Source organism: Cyprinodon variegatus, unplaced genomic scaffold (genome assembly GCF_000732505.1).
Source record: "Cyprinodon variegatus isolate N-32 unplaced genomic scaffold, C_variegatus-1.0 Scaffold32, whole genome shotgun sequence".
NCBI lineage: Eukaryota > Metazoa > Chordata > Actinopteri > Cyprinodontiformes > Cyprinodontidae > Cyprinodon > Cyprinodon variegatus.
Window position 1 is genome coordinate 1,182,431 of NW_015150485.1, and position 20,322 is coordinate 1,202,752.

General features: G+C 38.2%; 2 protein-coding genes across 12 annotated transcripts in view; one reads left to right on the forward strand and one right to left on the reverse strand.

Annotated features, from left to right (window-relative positions):
• LOC107102282 (coxsackievirus and adenovirus receptor homolog) overlaps positions 1-9,730 on the forward strand; it is a 27,572-nt gene extending 17,842 nt beyond the window's left edge. The window contains exons 7-8 of the mRNA XM_015401526.1: positions 881-1,022; positions 9,036-9,730. Of these exons, the coding sequence (XP_015257012.1) occupies positions 881-1,022; positions 9,036-9,252 (359 nt within the window). The 3' untranslated portion in view covers positions 9,253-9,730. The remainder of the gene's footprint in view (positions 1-880; positions 1,023-9,035) is intronic.
• Positions 9,731-9,927: 197 nt separating this feature from the next.
• Positions 9,928-20,322, reverse strand: part of vav2 (vav guanine nucleotide exchange factor 2) — a 294,588-nt gene continuing 284,193 nt past the window's right edge. For 6 of the 11 annotated variants that reach the window (XM_015401637.1, XM_015401694.1, XM_015401671.1 and 3 more), the window contains 4 exons: positions 19,668-19,791; positions 14,662-14,751; positions 14,142-14,296; positions 9,928-11,657 (listed from right to left, as the gene is read on the reverse strand). In XM_015401637.1, coding sequence (XP_015257123.1) covers positions 11,610-11,657; positions 14,142-14,296; positions 14,662-14,751; positions 19,668-19,791 — 417 coding nt within the window. In that variant the 3' untranslated portion in view covers positions 9,928-11,609. The remainder of the gene's footprint in view (positions 11,658-14,141; positions 14,297-14,661; positions 14,752-19,667; positions 19,792-20,322) is intronic. The other 5 variants (XM_015401713.1, XM_015401664.1, XM_015401655.1 and 2 more) reach the window with 2 other exon arrangements.

Genomic DNA, 20,322 nt, shown 5'->3' on the forward strand with positions numbered 1-20,322 from the left:
GGCCATTTTGGCACATTTATCCATAAATGTCACCAAACTGTGCCAAATGTGTTTTTTACATCAATACTGGGGGTTTGTTAAAATTACGAGGTCACGTAGCAGCTGGACCCACCGGTGGGTCCGTAGGGTTCTAGGGGTTAACGTTTCAGAAAACCGACATTAACTTGTTGCTCCACTATGTGTTACAGCTTATATACCTGAGATTCTTTAGATTAAATATTTCTAGGAGATGAAACATTTCAAAGATAACCTGCCCCGAGGACAGGCTGAACTCTTTGGGGGAGATTGTGCTTTTTTTTTTAGCTTAGAATTTTGGTTGATTATCGTCCTTTGTTAGATTTGAAACTGTGTCAGTATGAGTGCAAACAATCAAGATCTCACCCCATTTTCATTAGATTCCAACATCTCACCAGAGTTTTAGAGTTGCCTCTCTAACATTTCTCATTTTTTAACTGCTGTCTTCTGCAGTAAGACTCCAGCTGTGCGGTGGTGAAGGGAAGTGACAAACATCAACAGACCTACTTTTGCCCTGAAACTGAAATTTCGAAGTAAAAATGATGACTGAAATGCAAATGTTTAAAAGCGAATCTTTTAAGGTTTCACACATTCCAAACACAAGGAAGCTGAGAGATGCTGCATGATAAATAAACTTAGACTGTAATGAGTTGCTAAGATTAACATTAGTGCCATGGAAAGGCTGCTTTTATTACAAAGCAAGACAGAAAAAATGGGAAAGTGATATATTATTCCCAGGCAATTTATTTCACAGTTAAACTAACACTATCCAAGTATCAGCAACAAACCCACAGCAGACGGACTAAAAAGTTATTTATCAGAGTGACTGATTCTGTTTTGGGTTTTTTTTATGCTGGGTTTGCAGCTCCAAATAGAGCGGCAGTGATTGGTGGCAAAGCTGTGGGGTCGCTTCTCCTTGTTCTCATCCTCCTGTTGTTCACTGGGCTCCTGTGCTGGAAGCTGAATGACAGATATCATCATGACAAAGAGTTCTCCAACGAGATCAGGTAAATCCTCACAGCTCGTGCTCCAAGAGAAGTTTGCAGAGTTAAAAGTGATAATAAGTAGACAACTAAAACCTCTACGAGAACATGATGTACCCTCACGCCTTTTGTTAATTCTCATTATAAAACAGGGAAGCTCTTTGAAGGAAAACTCTCGGTGATGCTGAGTTTAGTATGCTGGGTATAAACAGAAAAATATGAGCCAAGCAAATAAGAAAAACAATCTTGATCAAAAACAACACTAGCAAAAAAAAAAAAAAAAACTACGTAGAAAGAAATTCAAACAAAACAGGCAATTAGAGCCATGCTGGAAGAATATGTAAAATAAAAGCAGATGCATTGAGAAATATAAGTTGCTCCCTAAAGAAAACAACTCTGGACTTCCCAATAAGGGTTCTGCCTTTAAAACTGTGGATCCATAACGTAAAAGCAATTTTTTTTTTTTATGTTACGATATAAGATGATGCAAAAAAAAACAAAAACGATTCAGTGTCAAAAATGAAACCCTGTCAGGGTTAAAAACTGCATGTGGCAAAAAGCTAACTCTGTTTTAGGATAACGGTTAGGTTACACAACTTCAGGCCTTACCCAGTTCAGCAAGCAGTCAAAGATCACAGCTATTTTTCGCAGTTATTAGTTTTTAAAAGGTAAGAAGGTGCAAAAAAAACACTTTAGAGTCTACAAAGAGACTATATCATTCTACCTCTAAATAAACTGTGCATTGGTTTATAACATTAAAGGTGGTGGTTGCAACGTGACAGAATGTGAAAAAGGTTTGGGGATATATATATACTTGTGCAAGGCAAAATACATTATTCAACCTCCTAATGTAAAGTTTTAGTGGTTTGCAGGTTGTTTAATTCAGTTTCAGCATCTCAGTTAATTGTCTTCCTTGGATAATCTATGTGTGAAAACTGGCCAACTCTGTGGCATCATCATTTTCCCTCAGTGTGTTCCAGTCTGAGACTAGAGCCACACTGTTCTTTTATACTTTGGAAAAAGATTTAAAAGAGACATCCAAATTCCCCCTGAGAGCAGAGAGAGGATGTTCCCAGGTGCTGATTTCTAATTGAGAGCTTAACAGCAGATGCACAGACGCCCCAATTGCTTCTCCTCCTTAGGGTCCGCCTTCCCAGCCGTCGACTTTTCAGTCTCTAGAAATGTATGAACGCATAATTGAAATGCTGACTCTTCGACTTAGGACATTTGGGGTCCCGTAGTATTTCTCTGTTTCTGTCTGGGTTAAAGAGTCACAGTCTATGCATAAAACTTTAGCTGTGGCTTAGTTAATTGCATTGAGGCGATTTCTAGTTGAATACTGAGGAGGCTAAACCTCCCCTGTAAATTTCGTAAAATTATTGCCAAATTATGCATTGTCAAACTTCAGATATGTAGTCATTAAACCGTATTAGATATGTGCAAAAATGTACTTGTCCAGCTGTTCATTCAGCTCTCGGGCACGATCTCCACTCCACTCTGGAGCAGCAGGACGCTGCTTGTCAGCCTCTATTAGAAATCCCTTTGGAGGTGTGAGCCTCAGTCTATTGCCTCGGTCTATTGAGGTAAGCAGTGTGAAAGTAGAGCCCTGATTCGATAACATGTTAAAATATGTCACTTCCAGTGAGGCTAAACCTCTTAGGTGGTCTATGTAACAGGGGCGGGTTGTAAAACTGGTTGCTCAATGACGATTGCCAAAGACTCTTGAAGACCTGGATGAAATTTTGATTTCAGAAATAGGGGACACAAAAGTATTTTTTAATATAACTAGCTTCACCGTGTCTGACCATCAAACCACAGACCCAATTCAGTGAGCTTCTCAGCAGTGACAGCAGTTAAGGCCAATCACACAAGAAAAGAAGGTGGGCCAATCAGCAGCTTGTGAGTGGCCAAAACTCGGGAATGCCAGCTTCAGTTTAAGCTGCGGTTTTCCACTTGGCCCTTGTAGTGACTAGTTGTCTATGAAAAAACTTAAAAATGAAAAAAGCAAAAAATAAATGTAAATCAAATAGTCACTTGAGGAATAGTGGGTTTCTGGTTTTACGCAGTACAAAAAATTCTCAAAATACGTGAAAAATGCAGTTCGGTGAGTTTATTCCAGGTTTCTTCAGGAAAAAATAAACATGATACAAAAACTCAAAAAGACTACTTGCCACATCTCCTGGCCTGGTTTCTGCCTTTGTGCTCACTTCACCTGATTAAGGCTGAGTGACTTGCCTTCTGAAAGGCCTGGTAGACTGCAGCTAGAAGAGTGGAAGACTGGTAAAAAACCATAAGCCCACCCACTTTTCACCTGAGCTACCTGGAGTCCATGTATTTATACACCAGACACCCAAACAAAATCAATTAACTAATTAAACAATTTACTAAGAAATAATTGTATTCTAAGCAACTACTTTCAAACAAAAATGCAACAAATAACCAAATAAATACAAACTAACAAAATAATTTAAGTTCTAAAACAAAAATAGAGAAATAGCTCCTACAGCCCTAGTGCTCAACGAATATCTGTATACTGTAGCGTAACACTGTTGTTGGACAGTAAAATGCGCCGGGGACAGTAAAACGCTGACTGACAGTAGCTAGACAGCGAGGTTTTTTCCTAATGATTAAAGAGGAAAAATTGTTCTTTCAGTCAGAACATTCATCTTTTACTGAACTCTTGCCCTGGTTTCCTGAGTTATTTCAGAGCGCTTCACAACAGCTAATTTCACCCGCTGTAGTGATGTGTTTTAACGTTTGTTAATGCAACACATGACATTTGGATTTAATTTACACTATTGAGCTTGTTTCAGAGTGCAGCAGCCACCGCTGCGTAACAGCAATATTATCTAGAGGAAGCTCTCTTTCTTCATTAATCCATTCACTTTGTCCAACGCTTTGATTCTATCCCTGACGGTTGTTTAAGCCTTCCTTGGTTTGAAGGTATAAAACTCCAAAACTTCCTTATCCCCTGTTGGTCAAAAATCTCAGCATTTGTATGTCTGATCTTAAAACCTTTCCCAAAAACTGTTAGCTTGTCTTTGTGAGAGGCTGCATATTTCAGTCTGAGTTGTTTTAAAGCAAAAGCTTCTTTCTTGTTAGTCCCCCAGTCATAGACTGAGGAGAGTTCGCTGTCAACAATTCAGCTCCAGAAGCTTCAGGGGAAGAAAAACTGGTATAAACAAAAATATTTATTCCAATATTGACTCAGTTTTGTTTAATTATAAGGAGATTTAAGCAAAGTTTCAACCTGCTATTAGAAGTTATCGCATTCTAGTGTCTTTTTGTAATATAGTTACTTTAAATGTTTTTAGTAATAGCAATATTAGGGCTTTTTTCAAAAACCTCTCAGTGAGATTATGATCCACTAATAAAGCTGCATTTATTATAACCTCTTAAGTATTAATGGTTAGCCCCTTTTTTCACTTTTTCTCATCAAACTAGCTGTGATCAATTAGATAGCGGCTGCAAAGACTAAAATCAGATTTAACTGTTTTTTTTAATGAAAGCAAAGAGTTATTCTGAGGGTAAGGTTCTTCTGTAAGGGACCTACCGGTAATTATGAAGTGGAATATATGATATATAGCTAACAATAGCTTTTATTCTATAAAGATTTATGTGTTTTTGATAAGCATTTTTCTCCCCAATTTATTAAATTCTTACTTGTCCTGAAAAGATCATTAAAATTAAGATTTGTTTGAAAGAAAAACCTGCTATACTGGTCATTTTATTCAATTTATAATTAGTATGGTTTGTGTGAAGAGTGGTTCTTGTGCTTGGATGATTATGCAGATTTCCACACTTCAGTACATTTAGGCAATGAATAAGTCTATCATCATGATTTCTATTAATATTCAAGAACGAGAAGCACTTTTTAGAAAACTAATGTAGACATTTTATATCCAGTTTCCTAAACTATTCCCTCCAGTTTTGAAAAGCTACAACATTGAAAAATAGGCACCATGACATGCATGTTTGCTGAGGGAAATGATCTATTACAGAGATCATTCCCCTGGAGTTTACATTTGGGGAAAAATAAAAGTCATCCCACAGACTTTTAAACTAGATGTTAGTATGTGAGGCCCGTCAGTGTGGGAGGGTGGTGTGTATAAGAAACAGGTAGATGCCTCCTTGGCATTGTTTATGTGAAATTCTGTGCCTGTAAAAGAAATAGGTTTTGTTCTCCTTACATTAAAAATGTGCCATAGAGAAACGACTGAAGAGCAATTATTGCAAACTTTTAATGTGAGCTGCTGGATCAACAACTTCACTCAACAGGAAGACGCTAGGAAGCCACTTCAAATGGTGTAAATAGGTTTCCAAGTGCTAAATTCAACAGATATTCATCAAAAGCGGAGGTCAAAACACTTTACTTTGAAGCTCATGCAAGTGAAGCGTGATTTGTACTTATAGAAAAACCACTGCTGTAACCATGGAGACAAGAGTAGCCAGAAGCATGGCTGGCACATGGAGGAACCAGGCACATCAAGACAGTAGACTTGCTCTAACTTAAGTTTGATCACAGAATATATTATCTTAGGTTAAGTGTGAATCAGAACTTTAAATCTGATCACTGATCTGAAGTTTACATTTAGTTAAACCTACTATTCATGTATTTGGATAGTGTTTTTCAACAGATAGAGGGCTTATTAAACAACTTACAGCCTGCAGAGTGGTAGTCCCTCTGTGGGAGAAGCCTAAGTCAGTTATTTTGATGTATGAGGATCAGGGTTTGAATCCTGATTGTGGCAGGAATAGCCTCTGGCATAAAAATTTAGCCAAATCTTTGTCAAAGTTTCAATGACTTGCTAGAGCAATGCCTAAAGGAATCAGCTGAAAGAACTCGCACGGTCTCGCTGAGTTTTTGAGATAAGTCATCCGTGCTCAAGATTGAATCTGGCGTGCATTTAGCTCCACATTAGCTGAAATTCCCCTTCAGTTGCATCCTTTTGGGGGGCATAGGATTAATATAATTTACCACCCTTATACACCCGGGTATTAATTTAACCTGGTTGGTTGCTTGGAAACTGAAACCAAAACTTAGGCCAATTTTTCGCGGTCAAGAGGTCAGGGCTGTGCAGAAGCTAGTTTGCTATAACAGCTTTGCAGCTGTTTGTTGCCTTTATTCTGCACCTTTTCTATTTCGTGCTTACTTCTGTGTTTTTGCATGCTGCTAGCCCCGGGGTAAAAAATCTGTTTACATGTTAAGCTGCAACTGATAAAAAAAAAAGAAAAGACATTGACCCCTAAACCTTAATGTTAGAGAGAATTAGCTATTCCAAAATCACCTTTTTTTGGATTTTTTTTATTTTTTATTTTGTCTTTACTCTGGAGGAGTTACATTATTTCAATTCAATTCAATATAGTTTATTTATATAGCGCCAATTCACAACACATGTCATCTCAAGGCACTTTGCAGTTCAACCAGATCATCCAGTCAAATTGATTCAAAGTTTTTTATCTAAGGAACACCAGTTGATTGCATCGACTCATTGACTCAAATACAATACCTCACAATAAGCATGCTTGTAGCGACAGTTGAGAGGAAAAACTCCCTTTTAACAGGAAGAAACCTCCAGCAGAACCAGGCTCAGTGTGAGCGGCCATCTGCCGAGGCCGACTGGGGTTCAAGGAGACAGAAGCAGAGATGCAAAAAGCAGCTGTAAAAGGCGGCCCCGTCCAGGAAACACACAGCCAGGCAGATGAGCTCTGAGCCAGCTCCCATGTCAGAGGATGAAGAGAGAACATCCAGCCAGTCACAGTCAGAGAAACAGGACTGCACTGGAAAACAGGCTGATCTCCAGCATCTATAAACAAGGGTGTTGATGGCAGGAACATTACAGCTGTTCCCAGAAAAAAAATAAATAGTTCTATCAGACCTAATGTACTGTTCCAAATTATGATCTCATAATAAAATCTATGTCATTATACTGTATATAGCCTACTAAAATCCATAAAGAAGATTAAAAGAGTTATTTGCAATAAATTTGGTTTACAGCTTTTAAATTCATGCTATTTAAATAGTTTCATGTTAGAAAACTTTATTTTTTCACTTGTTTATCACAAACGTTGCCAATGATGCCAGCAAGTGGCTAGGTTGTTTATAGCTATGCTGATACGGCAAGTTACAACAGGAGTCAAAACAAGAACCTGAAGGAGACCTTGTTAGGATAAAGGAAAACAGATCCAGTTTGGAGACAATGAAAAGTGCGGGCAAATTTCACCAATTGTTGTGCTATTATTGTTTAAATAAGATATGGGTTGATTTTTATAATTATGATTTGAGCTGGAAACACAATCTTTCTTAAATATGTTTACTGTTAACAAAGAAAAAATTGCTTTTTGCAGATATTGCCTTGATGCATGATGGTTTCTAACCAACATAGATCACAGTACAATTTGAGAGAAATAACTACACCGACATGCAAAAACAAAGGTTAAAATACGCTCTAAGTAGGTTAACCATGAGCGTTTCATTTTGGGCATCTTGTTTCCAGCTCTGAATTATTCCAAGTAATACAACTATCCTCTAAACAGCACCTTCAATACTCTACCTGAGGCAAGAATTTTTCATCTTGATTTACAGAAAGAAGTCTTCATTTTACTCACAAAAATTGGATTATAAGAGGGGGAAAAGAAACTTAACAAAATCAACCAGTTGTTAGTAGTTGTTTGCTTTGACTGAAAGTGAAAACAACCACCAAATACCATCTATTCCAGCCGGTCTTACCACCGTAACTAAATGTAAAATAGCTGCTGAGTCACTAGAATGAATATAATGCTTCAACAAAGGAGGAAAATCTCTGAAAGGAAGCTCTTAGGAGAAGATTTCAAACATGCTTTCTCAGCTCACCATCCTTCTCCCTCCAGGGAAGCATTTTTTAGAATAAACTCACTAATGTTTGCCCACTGTTAGAAATACAACTAAGAGCATAAAACCAATCTGAAGCAGTTAATTTACGTATATGGCAACATTTTACAAATTTCAGCAAAGGTCCAGATTTGGGGAATATTAGTTCAGATTGATTTTATTCAAGTTCCCCACAGTCACATAGCAACATTGTGGTCAAAATCAATTTACACAACTTCAATTTTAATAGTTGTTCAATAATGTCAAATTTTAAGGATTAGTGTGATTTGGGGCTAAAAGGAACACAGCTAATGGCAGCAATAGCCCATTAATGCCCTTGTGAAGGGAAAAGCTACAGCTTTATTAGAAGACTCCAGCGCCGTTGATTCTTTTTAAAATAAGCCACCAACAGCACTGGGAATGACTTGGTCTAGAAAATAAACAGCTAAACACAACTATAATGAACAGGATGTGCTTTTATGGGGAATAAAAATAAATTGGCTAGATTAAATGTCAGAAATAGCTCCTACATTGGCTTTGACCTGGAAAGAGACACAGTTAAACAGTAAACAAAGAATAACAGGACCTTTGTCTCAAGTTGATGGAGGAAGAGATTCTAGAGGGTTTTATCTTTAAAAAAGATCCAGCCGAACACAGAATCTCTTAGCCAGGAGTAGAGCTGAAAGTTAGTTGTAGCAGCAGCTCCTGAATTGTTTTTCTTCTCAAAACGAGATGGAACCAAACACCGAATCTTTGGGCCAAACTGTTCTCTTTAGATAAGAAAAAAATATGAGTACAGCAATCGCTTCATCTTTGACTTTATCCAGAAAACGGACTCAATTTAGCAGATACAGTAATCACTGGGCAATGAGTTTTCAGAAATTAGAGATACGGGCTCCATTAGTGCTCACTTTTCTTTTCTTTACCACTTCTTTTTTGGGGGAGGTGGGGGTGGGGGGGGAGAACATTTATTACTCAGCAGGAAAGGTGAGTTAAAGCCACTTATTTTTTAATAACAAAAAAATAATCTAAAATCTTTCAATTAATCCCACAAAGTGCAAAAGCTCTTCACTTGGCACAGTGAAATGACAAAAGAAAAAAAAAATGGTGCTCAAAGCAGATCCTGTGTTTTGTCTCTTAAAATACTTAAAAGTTTCCTACTTCTCTTCTTTTGGAATGCTGACCAGAGAAGACGCCACACCCCCTGAGAGCCGCCCGGTGAGTCGACATGCAGGTCGTAACTCTGGACAGAGCCCTCACACTGGCTACAGTTGGGTGGATCAGAACCAGGTCAGCGTTTCCATGACAGGAAGCAGACACCATCACTCAAGCTACAGCCTAGGACAAACACCGATCAGACACGGACCGGCTGGATGGGACAGAAAGCACCAATATGCAGTGTGATGCACCAGAATGTTAACTTTGATGATGCTAGTTTCATATTCAGATTTTCAGCACGTTTTTTTTACTGATAATTTCTATGAGATCATGAAATCAGCAACGTGGCCTTATCAGATTGTTGTAACATAAGTACATATTGTGTAGTACAGTGGCAGCCATTCAAAATGGCCCTTCCCAGTCAAACGGCAGCAGAATGACAGCCCACTTTGCTAGAACTCCCAGCAAAATCCCCTCCAACTTCCAGCCACTGGAGTGACCCCCTCTTTCTCCTGGGTGTGCTTTTATTGTTATTCTGACTCTACCTTTTCACTGAATTACAGGGTCTGACCAGGAGATGATGCTTCTCTTTAGATCTTAAGTCCAAAAATCATGATATTTTAATACAAAGATTGATTTTTAAAAATGTATTGTTGGACCAGCAATGGCTCCATCAAGGAAAGCGGGGAAATTTTGAATGGCTACTACTGTATAAGGATATACTTCCAGGAAAAATCTTAATTGCCGTTTCTATTGCTTTAAATAAGTAATCAAATTTAACATAAGCAACATTTAACTGAAACATATCTACAGTACATAATAATTAGTGAAAATGAATTGCTTAAATAAATCAGTTTTTTTTCAAGCACCTGTATTTGTTTCGGGGGGGTAAAAAAAATATGAGTCCAATTTTAAATCAAAGACATATTTATTTTATTATAGACCTCATTTGGAAATACTCAACCATTCAAAAAAATTTACACAATCAGGTAATCAATTGTCTGGAATGAACTGACAGGAGTCGACATATCAATAGTCACATGCAATGGGTTTTTGTCCACCTGGTAAAAAAACGAGTACAGCCCTGACCATCACCTCTACGATGACCCTTCCCATTTTCTTTCCAGATGACACAGCGCCCCCTCCTGTTAGCTTTTTTAAGCAACACAGGAGTCTGTGATCTGGTTGGAGATGGTGTGCTTCCTGTTTACATTTCAGTCCTTAGGAATCAAAGAAGTTTAGATGTTTATTTGCATAATTGGAGCAAAAATCATGGCTTTCACTGTAGAGGTTGAACAAATAATTGGGTATTTGTGGAAACCTTAACGATGAACCAATTAGGGTACCAAACCTTTAGATTAAAGACTTTTCTGCACCAGAATCAGCTGGGACTAAAATAAAACATGAAGCACATCAACTTTCCCTTTATGGATTTGACACCCAGCTTTTTTTCAGATGAAAAAAAAACAGCACCAAAAATGAATTGCCCACATTAACACACTGATTTACGGGAGGTTGATGGAGGAAAATATCATCCAGTAATAAACTGCTAAAAAAGCAAAGAATTAAGGCAAGGTGGAAAACTCAAAGCGAGGACAGAGACTCTGCAGACACTGAAACATGGCTGGATTTGGCTGCTTTGCCTTTTGAATTGGATAACTTGTGATTCTGTGCAGGAAACAATGAAGGAAAGATGAGTACAGTTTTTGAAAAGTGTGGCTGTGGGTTTGAACGTCTTTCCCTTTTGCATCCCACAGGACTGTGAAACCTCCACAGATGTGAGTTGTGTATGTGATTGGCTAAAAAAACCTCAGGCAGACTGGTCCTGTGAGTCCATCCAGTCTTGATGGTAATGTTTAAAATTGTATCTGTGCCCCGCAGCTCCTTCAGAAAAGTCCTGTGCTTGTGGACGATCTGGAGAGGCTTTTCACTTCGCTGACTGATGCGCGACCGTTTTCTGAAGGCACCGTACTGTACATTTGTATGCGCGTGTGTGTGAACTGTATGTGGGCACATGCATACATGGAGAAGTAAAAACCAGTCCACAAAGTCGATTCCATCCACTGGTGTCAGCCCACAAGGCATCACCATGACAACTAAGGCAAAAATTTCTGCACATAAAAACACTGCATCATTTTTTTTCTCCTTCTTTTAGTATATCTGATCCGATTCTCTGCTCAAACCTTCCCCACAAGAACCATTAGTACTGATAATAATCTCTATTCAATAAATTATCTATACTGTACAATTAATTCACCTGGCACAGACCTGCAACAAAGGGGAGCATCTTCATTTTTGCAAAATAAAGCTATCAACAATAAGTCCCGGCTGTGTCCTCTGTCGAGCACAGCGGGGGACACAGCTGGACAGCTGCTTTTCCTTCTCTATACAGAAAACAAACAGGACGCCTGGCAAAACAAAAGCTGATTTGTACTTGAAAAGAACAAAAATTAAGATGTTCAGTAAAAATTCTTGCAATTTTTTTTCCCTCCCCAACAAAAACAGTAGTTTTTTTCTGGAGAGAGGGAGTCATTTCCTCTGAGGACAGCAGAAAGAATTTAGTTCCTGATTTGAACGGAAACTTCGGCAGCATGTGCAGAGCCTTACTGCACTCCTTCTTCATCCACGTAGGTCGAAGGAAACCATCCGATCTGCAAACAGTAAAGAGACGAGCTGCGTTAATTGAGTTCATTCATGTGTTTTATTCCTCGCAGAAAGATAAACATTTGCTAACAATGAAGGTGAAGCTTCATTAAACACTTAAGTCAATGCACCAGGATGCACTTTCTGCACATGGTAGAGACCATAACTCTTCTTAAAGTAACATAAATCAGCTGTCAGGCTGAAGTTTATTTAGATAATTAATTCTGAACCAGTTCCTTATATAAAATAGCTCACTAACATTTGGCCTTATAGCATATGGAAAGGAGGAAAAATATAATTTTTGCACATAGGAAAAATAAGCAGTTAACAGCCCAATCCTACAAGGTTGATGATGAATGTGGTGACAGTAGAAGCGGGAAGTGATTATAAGTTAAGTGTAATGTCAGGGAAAAAATAAAAAGCTTTTCAGCTTGAAGTTGTGGGCTGTGAAGACCCAGAAGCACCTGCCAGTAGGCAGAGGAGCTGATGAGCTGTCTGAGCTTCAGCCTTCAGAGTCTGCCACAAGTGGCAGATTCTGAAGATGTCATCCAGTCTGGGATAAGAGCGTGAGGATTCTTCCTGGATGTATTCATGACTCTCCTGAGGGTTTTCTTTTCAGAGTCTATTTTGCTCAATACTATACTGTGATATTGTAGGTAAGAACCCTTTTCTAGCATAGAGGGCTTTGACAGCTTGATTTCTATGAATCTCCTAAAAAAAATACATGATCTTCTTTCCTACACAGGGTGGATTCATTTGGTCAATTTGATATATAACATCAAATTAACCATCTTCTTTCTGATTGTGTAGACTATAAGGTGCTCATAAAGTAAAATTTCTGTATCCAAGTTTGAAGATGTTTCGCCTACAGAGGCTTTTTCAATTCAAAATGTCAGAATAAGCTTTATATACAGTAGCAGCCATTCAAAATGAACCTTCCCAGTCAAACGCCAGCCGAATGACAGCCTCCTTTAACTCACAGCAAAATCCCCTCTAACTTTCTGTCTGCTTGAACCCCAGTCGGCCTCAGCAGATGGCCGCTCACACTGAGCCTGGTTCTGCTGGAGGTTTCTTCCTGTTAAAAGGAAGTTTTTCCTCTCCACTGTCGCTACAAGCATGCTTAGTGTGAGGGATTGTATTTGAGTCAATGAGTCGATGCAATCGACTGGTTTTCCTTAGATAGAAAACGTTGAATCAATTTGCCTGTATGATCTGGTTGAACTGTAAAGTGCCTTGAGATGACTTGTGTTGTGAATTGGCACTATAGAAATAAACTGAATTGAATTAACTTCCAGTCACTGGAGTTACTCCCTCTTTCTCCTGGGCTTGCATTTTTTTTTTACTTTGACTTCACTTTTTCACTGAATTACAGGGTCTGACCATGTGAAGGCACATTTCTTTAGATTTTAATTTCCACAAATCATGACAGCCAAGGACCAGCTAAGGGCCAATCAAGGAAGGTGGGGAAATTTTGAATGGCTACTACTGTAGCAGCCTAAAAACTTGTTTTTGCATAGAAAACATGCAAATTGAACCCGAAGAATGGGTCCGCCCCTTAGAAATGGGGAGTCGTTTGGGCTCTTTGCTATCCTGCAACACCAGATACTGGTCTATGCCTCTGAAAAGGGGGTCGTTAGGGGCAATTGTTGGACACCGTTGATTTGAAGGACTACTGTTAACTAAAAATTTATTTGAAGGTTTAAGGCGGGCCTCCCAGGTGAATAATCACCTGCTTATTCGTTTCAGAAAGCAGTCTGAGTGTCTTTTGTCGATCAATATCCTGTTGTGTCACCAGTTTTAACCATTTAGCTGTTAACTTAAAAATAAAATCGTGAATTTATAGATTGTTCTTCTTCATGAGCCATCACAACCCCAGAGCATGATACTGCCTGCACCTTACTTGACAGTCAAAGACAAAGTAAAATGGTAACACTAGGAAATGGGATTACAACTAAGAATGAATTCCTTCCTTAAAGATGGTTGTAGTGAAATTTCTTTAGCATATAGAGTATGTCGGTTCTTTAGCTAAGGCCCTGTTGGCATGGTGACCGAAACCATAGATAAGAAGCAGAAATTCAGCTGAACACACACTGGAAAGGTAAAAACTGTCAGAATAGATTCTGACAGCTTCGATGCTGAAGCATAGAGAAGCGGTTTAAAAGAAGCAACAGGTAAAAGATTTACTTGGGCTATTGATAAAATATTAAAATACTTTTTCTTTTTTATTAAAGTTTAAAATCCAGCTGGTAGACATGGAAACCCAGCAGGATCAAAATCTAAATCACACCATTTAAAGATGTCAATACTTTAGAATAGAAAAGAACTGCTCTGTGACTATATGAACTAAGTGCATGCACTCCGAACATAATATAACTGTCAAATGTGCAGCTAAATGGTGAATATTCCTCAATTAATGTGTTGACGTCACATTCATGTTTTTAGTCTGGTGACTGCTTTCTGTCAGCCACCTGCTCGGGTCTTCCAGCACTTACTCGTCCGTTAGCCTCTCCTTTCCACCAGCCCTGGTCTCCACCAATCTTGCTGTATATTTTGACTATGTCTCCTTCCCGCAAAGACAGCTCCCTCATGTCTCGTGCTGCAAAGTTATACCTGGCCACTGCTGTGCTCACCACCCGAGGAGTGAACACTGGAAATTGGAAACAGTGGGAGAATTGATAAACCATGTTAACACGGTTAGTAAGCATTTTATTTGTCAAAATGTCATTGTCAATGTCCATTTTAAGTATTTCTATACAGTAAACATCAATGTTCACTAGGATGGATGAACAGAACTTTTTACACTTTTTACACTTTACACGTAAAGGGAATAAATAGTCCTTAAGCATGTTTGTTTTCCTTTATACAATTTAGAAATCTAGGATATGGAGCATTCTATTTGTATACATTGATAGTAACTTTTTGCAAATATAGGAGCTTACACCTTTCTGATTAATGAAATATCTGATAATAAATTAACAATTGCCAGAAATCAGCAGGAGCACAAAGCAGTACCTGACCAGAAGGGAGCAGAGCTCTGAGAGGAGGAGAAATTCAGGCCTTGTGGACTAAGGAAGGAGAAATTGTAGGAGGCGCAGGTTGCTGCTGAGAGGAGGAAACAGAGAGAGATAGAACAGAGAAGAAATGAAGCTGGAAGATGTTTGCAATGCATGCATGCCGAGAAAAAGCAAGAGAAGCAGGGTTAAAAAAAGGAGAACATATAGATTTTCAATTTCCAGCATAATTAGAGCAGCTATATTTTGCAGCTCCATCACTTTATCAATGCAAAATTACATACATGTTGTGTTATTATGTGGATAGTTTATGGGTAAGCTTTTAGGGCACACTTTTGTTGCCCAAGAGGATAAAAAACATATTTTTCAGTGTTAACACGTCTAACCGTCCATGCATCAATAAATACTTTGTATGTTTTAACAACATGCTTTCAAAGCTAAAATTAGTCTATTTCTACATATAGCACATTTTTAACGTAATAGAACACACAGAGAAAAGAACATTGCAAGATAATTTAAAAAAGAGAGAGAGTTGGAGTTCAAACTTTAGTTCTGTTTGGAGGAAAGATTTAAAAGTACCTCTAGAATAAGTTTTCAATCTGGATTTTATGAAGGTTCCGGTCTCAGTTCATCACTACACCCATATTTCCAGTCTGATTAGTGGTTTCCTGCTTTATTAACTGAAGCTGTGTGTTAACCTTAGGTAAATATTTCTTCTGTGTTGTTGTGATTTAGCTAAAAAAAAGAAAATGTTTTGGGCACAATTGGATTTCTTTACATAGACTTTATTTAAGCATAATCCACAAATATTGAATAAAAGGGACATTCTGGGTTTGAGAAGGATGATTTAAAACCTTAATGTTTGTAAGCAAATCATGTGTAATGTGTTTTTGGGAATTTCTTCCTTTAAAACATCTAAATGTGTCAAAGTCTCCAGACTAATATGGAACAGATCTTTTTCTTCAACAGCATGATGACTGGTGATTCTCATGACCTCAACATACTGCATGCGGCACCTTGATATTGTGTTTGTACCACTGACCTGAGCGTGCAGTGAAAGATCATTTGGGGTTTTAGTAACATCCCCAACACATTCAACAGGTGTTCTCTGGATAAGCTCAACTCTAAGAAATTACTGGTTCATCAGCTGAGTCTTTGCAACTTGACAAAGCGTGTGCAAATAAACTAGTAAAAAAAAGTGGGAAGTCATGGTTAATACAGAATTCAGGTGGATGGAAATAACAATCTAACCAGCAAATCAAAACACTCCACCAAAGGACAGGAAGAGCAAAATAAAACAGAAGTATTTCTGAAAAACATGATGGGGCATGAAGACATACTAGAATTGCACATTTTAGCCGTTTCTTCATTTCTTAAGCTACTATTCAATAGTGTAAAATGTTTCTTAGTTTTACAGTGGACACAAAGTGCTGTAGATCACAGTTTTATTCCTGCTGCACTTTATGGAATGGAAATGTTCATTTAATGTCTGAAGAGCTGCACTAAACGAAGTTTCGTTTTGTATACACATGTATAAAAAAATGACAATTAAAGTTGTCTACGTCTACAGTATGTCTCATTTTGTAGGGGGATGCAGGTTGTCAGCACAAATATCATTTCATAACATCAGGCCTCTGGAATATGTCAAGAATTCAGATCTGTATTTCTTTTCCTTATAGCTAGTTTGATCTTCTTTAAAGGTATAGTGGAGGATGTTATTTTTCCGGGTGGATCATCTAAATAAGTGGTCCTCCTAATTGTCAATCACTCTGGTGATATGTTTACGTAACGCCGGCCTATATCGTTGTCCCCATCTTAACTTACCAGTGGCGAGTTTGGCATAGTGGAAAAATTGCAAGTCTTCTATTCAAAAGTAAGCTCATATAGCAATGCAAACAGCAACTTTTAAACAGAGTGTGCAGAAATGGGTTTGTGCGTGCTCTCGCGTTTAATAGGTGTTCCCTCTCAGAAGCGGGTACAGGGTTGTGCATGTTTTTTGTTTGTTTTTTTTTAAGTGAAGAGGGCAGGTCTTTTCAAAAATTCTAAAAAATCCTCCATTATGTCCAGCTTTTCCACACCAGGGATACATTAGGGTTAAGCTGTTTCCTTATAATACCTCCACAGGTATACCTCCATTTATCTTAAATGTTGAGTTTATCTGTCAGATGCTGTCAAAACCAAATCCTCATCTCAGTGTTCCTGAAATCATTTAGAATCTTTTTTTTTTTATTCTAACTTTTAATTTAAGGAAAGAAGAGAAAAAAATCTATTATTCTGGCATTTAGTTAGTTTCCATTCCAGTTTTTTTGTCTTTTCCAGTACTACAGTTTCTCCAATGCCTAAACAGTAGGATGAATCTTAAAGCTCAGCATATTTTACATGGAGTTTAATCTAGGGTCCAAATTTATCTGACAAAGAAGGAACAGGTTTAATCCTGGTAGACAGAGTGCACAAACACAGAGCAGAGCAGGACAGAAGCCAAAGCAGAGACACAGCCAGCATTCATACAGCCTAATGCACAGAGAGGGCAGCCAGTTCTGTGGCTCCACAAACCTCCTATTTAGCTCCTTTTCCCCTTTGTATTCCCCTTTCTATTATTTAACTGTGTCAACCTCCTATTCTTCTCTGCTTTCCACTGGCCTCCCTCGATTACTCGTATGAGTCAAGAGGATCTTTGAAATAGCCAGGAGCAAAAGACTAGGAAAAACAAAGTGAGTAGGAGGCAGTCTGTTGTTTTACCAAAAGTTCTCACAGATACACAGCAGCTGGACATTTATCCACTGCACATCTGACTTCCCTGGGCTCATGACCAAAACCATAATCACAGAAAGCCAGGTGGATTTGCAAGGACAATGTACAGCCTGTCTCTGGTTTCTCAACCTCCACATCATAATAGAAGCCCAGTCACCCATCTCCATGTTTTTACATGTCTGTGTGAAAAGCACTGAAGTAAATCTTTATAACAGAAGCATAATCTGACACTGAATTCTCAAAAAAAGATTTAATTTTAGTAAAATTAGCAAGCGAAGAAACTGAAAACGTGGTTCAATTTAAAATCAAACTTTACTTTTTTAAGTTGTTGAAATTATCTCTGAGCCTTTTATTTTTTTTTTATTAAAACAAACCTCCTTGTTTTGTTGGGTATAAACATGAGATGGGCCCATTCCTCTTTGCTACTTCAAATGAGAGAGCACACAAACCAAGTACAGTATAGCAGATTATGTAGCTCTTTTATAAGGCCAGGGTAATAGGAGCAAGAAAATTACCTCTTTTTAACATTAACCACTAGAACATAGAAAAAAAATAATTATTTCAATTTTTATACACTTTTACCAGAGATGCCAAGAAGAAACGAGGGAGCTCTGTCAATGTTGAAGACCCTGAGATGCTCTTATGCTTCATTAAATATGGACTCTGGTTTATCTAGTTTTTTGATAATGTTTACATCCAAGCAGGCTTTCCACAAGAGCTTTTTTTTTCCTCAATAGACGCAAATTGAGACTGAAAAGTACAAACTATTCCTCCGATCTCTGTTCTGCGACAAAACTTTTTATAATTTTTGCAGAACTTCGGCAAAAAATATACCAGTAGACGAAAATCAAATTACCAATAACCCAAATAAACCAACCAGATCCTCACAAGCCAAACAAGCGACGGCCTTTATAAAAAAGCAAGATCACCCTTTTCCAGGCTTTGCAGAGAAACTGATCGAAAAAGACCTTACAGTGTACATTGTGTTAAAGAGGGATATTTGGTGACTATCTTATTATCTCTATTAAACTTTATGTTAAGGCCAGAACACACTGAATTCGATTTTACCTTCGATGCGACAGAAAATCAGGTCGGACGAGGTTGTGGTGTTTAGCGCTCGTTGAAAGTCAACAGGGATGATCACACCTGACATGATTATAAGCAAGGGGGCTTGCATAGGTCTGCCCCCAACTAAAATAGACCCCGGGTCTATTTTAGTTGGACGACGCAGCAATTCAGCTGTAATTTTATCGATCTGATAGGAAGAGAGACGTGGTTACAAAAGAAAACGCTTTCGCTTTGGGGGGAATTACACAATAAAATCTGCTAATCGCTCTGGAGAAGAGTAAATTTTTAAATTTGCACAGCGTGTATAGGCTATAGTAAGCGGGACAGACACGTGCAAAAACAATGAATGAAACATTTTAAAAGAAATTATACTTTACGCATGATAGGACTTCAGGAAAACAGAAAACAGATGGTGAACCTTTTGAGCCTCACAAAAATGCGGGACAGAAACCGCAGTTTATCAATCTCCTCAAAAAAAAAAAAACTTTAGGAGGAGAAGAAATTAATATAGTAAAATAGTGATCCTCCTCTTTGAGCCTCACAAAAAAAAGGGGGCAGATAGAGCAGGTAAGCGCAGTGCACCACTCATCTTTCAAAGAAAGAAAGAAACACTTTGGTATACTTCAGAGATCTCTTTCTGAGAATCACCTCGCTGCCGCAGTCAGAACAGAAACAGCTCCATGGTGTTTATTGTAGGCTTTCTCTTTCTTTAGACGTAGATCTCATTATGTTTTTAAATATAGGCATATGAGAATTCTCTATCAGTTCTGGTTTGAGATGCTGTACAGACTCACTTTGTTTTATAGAATGTGCCGGTGTTTTTGTAAAAAAATTGTATAACTTTTTAAAATTTCTAAGTCAAATGTGGGAAATTGATTTAATTTGTGTTTAGCACAGGAGTGAAAATCAGCGTACATCTGCTCACTCGGCCTAGTCGTAGCCTCACTATACGCAGTCAGTGTGACATGGAAAAAAATCGGATTAGAGATTAAAAAATCGTACGCAACCAGTGTGTTCTGGTCTTTACCTGTCAGAGCAAAGGAATCTGATTAGATTATTTATATCTTAATTGCTTTATCCTTCCCTTGGAAACCCAAATATCACTAATTCAGCATGATGCAATGTGAACAGTAACAGAGTGGGAGGAAAAAAAATTATGTTGTTATGTTTTACAGGAGGGAACTTTACCTGGCGAGCGCGTGCTAGCTCGAGTTAGCGAGCGTTCTCTCGACTTGTAGGGATACCTCAGTGTGGTGTCCAGCAGCTTGAAGCTTTCCTTCAGTGAATGCGACTGATAGTACTCCACCAGCTCCTGTTAAATGACAGAAAACACACAATTTGAAATCTGTGGTGCTTTGCCAAAGTATTCAAATGCCACTGTCCTACTTTATTAGGACCGTATGTGATAGATCAATGCAAACTACTAGAAATTGATGTTGAATTGCCTTTATTGTGAATCTTTTTTCGAAAAGTCTTTCAGGGAAATGAGAATCAATATCATTAGAGAGGAACACCTCGGTCAATTCCTCTTTGCAAAATACCTCGATCTCAAATAGAATGGATAGAAAGGATCTGTTATCATAAATATTCAAGTCTTTTCCAGTAGATTTAGGTGTGCACTACTACTCAGCCATGCTAAGAATAACTATCCTTTGGTTTATGAAGCTCTGGGCAGCATTAATCTACTGTATTTATCAGTGATGTCCATCGACCTCTGGAAGCTCTCTTACTAGTGGAGCTTCTTTCTTTCTGCACATCTTAAAGGAATAGTACACCCAAAACATGATTAGCCTTCATTTTCTACTCACCCCCATGCTGAACAACACTCTGGAGTACTTTTTTG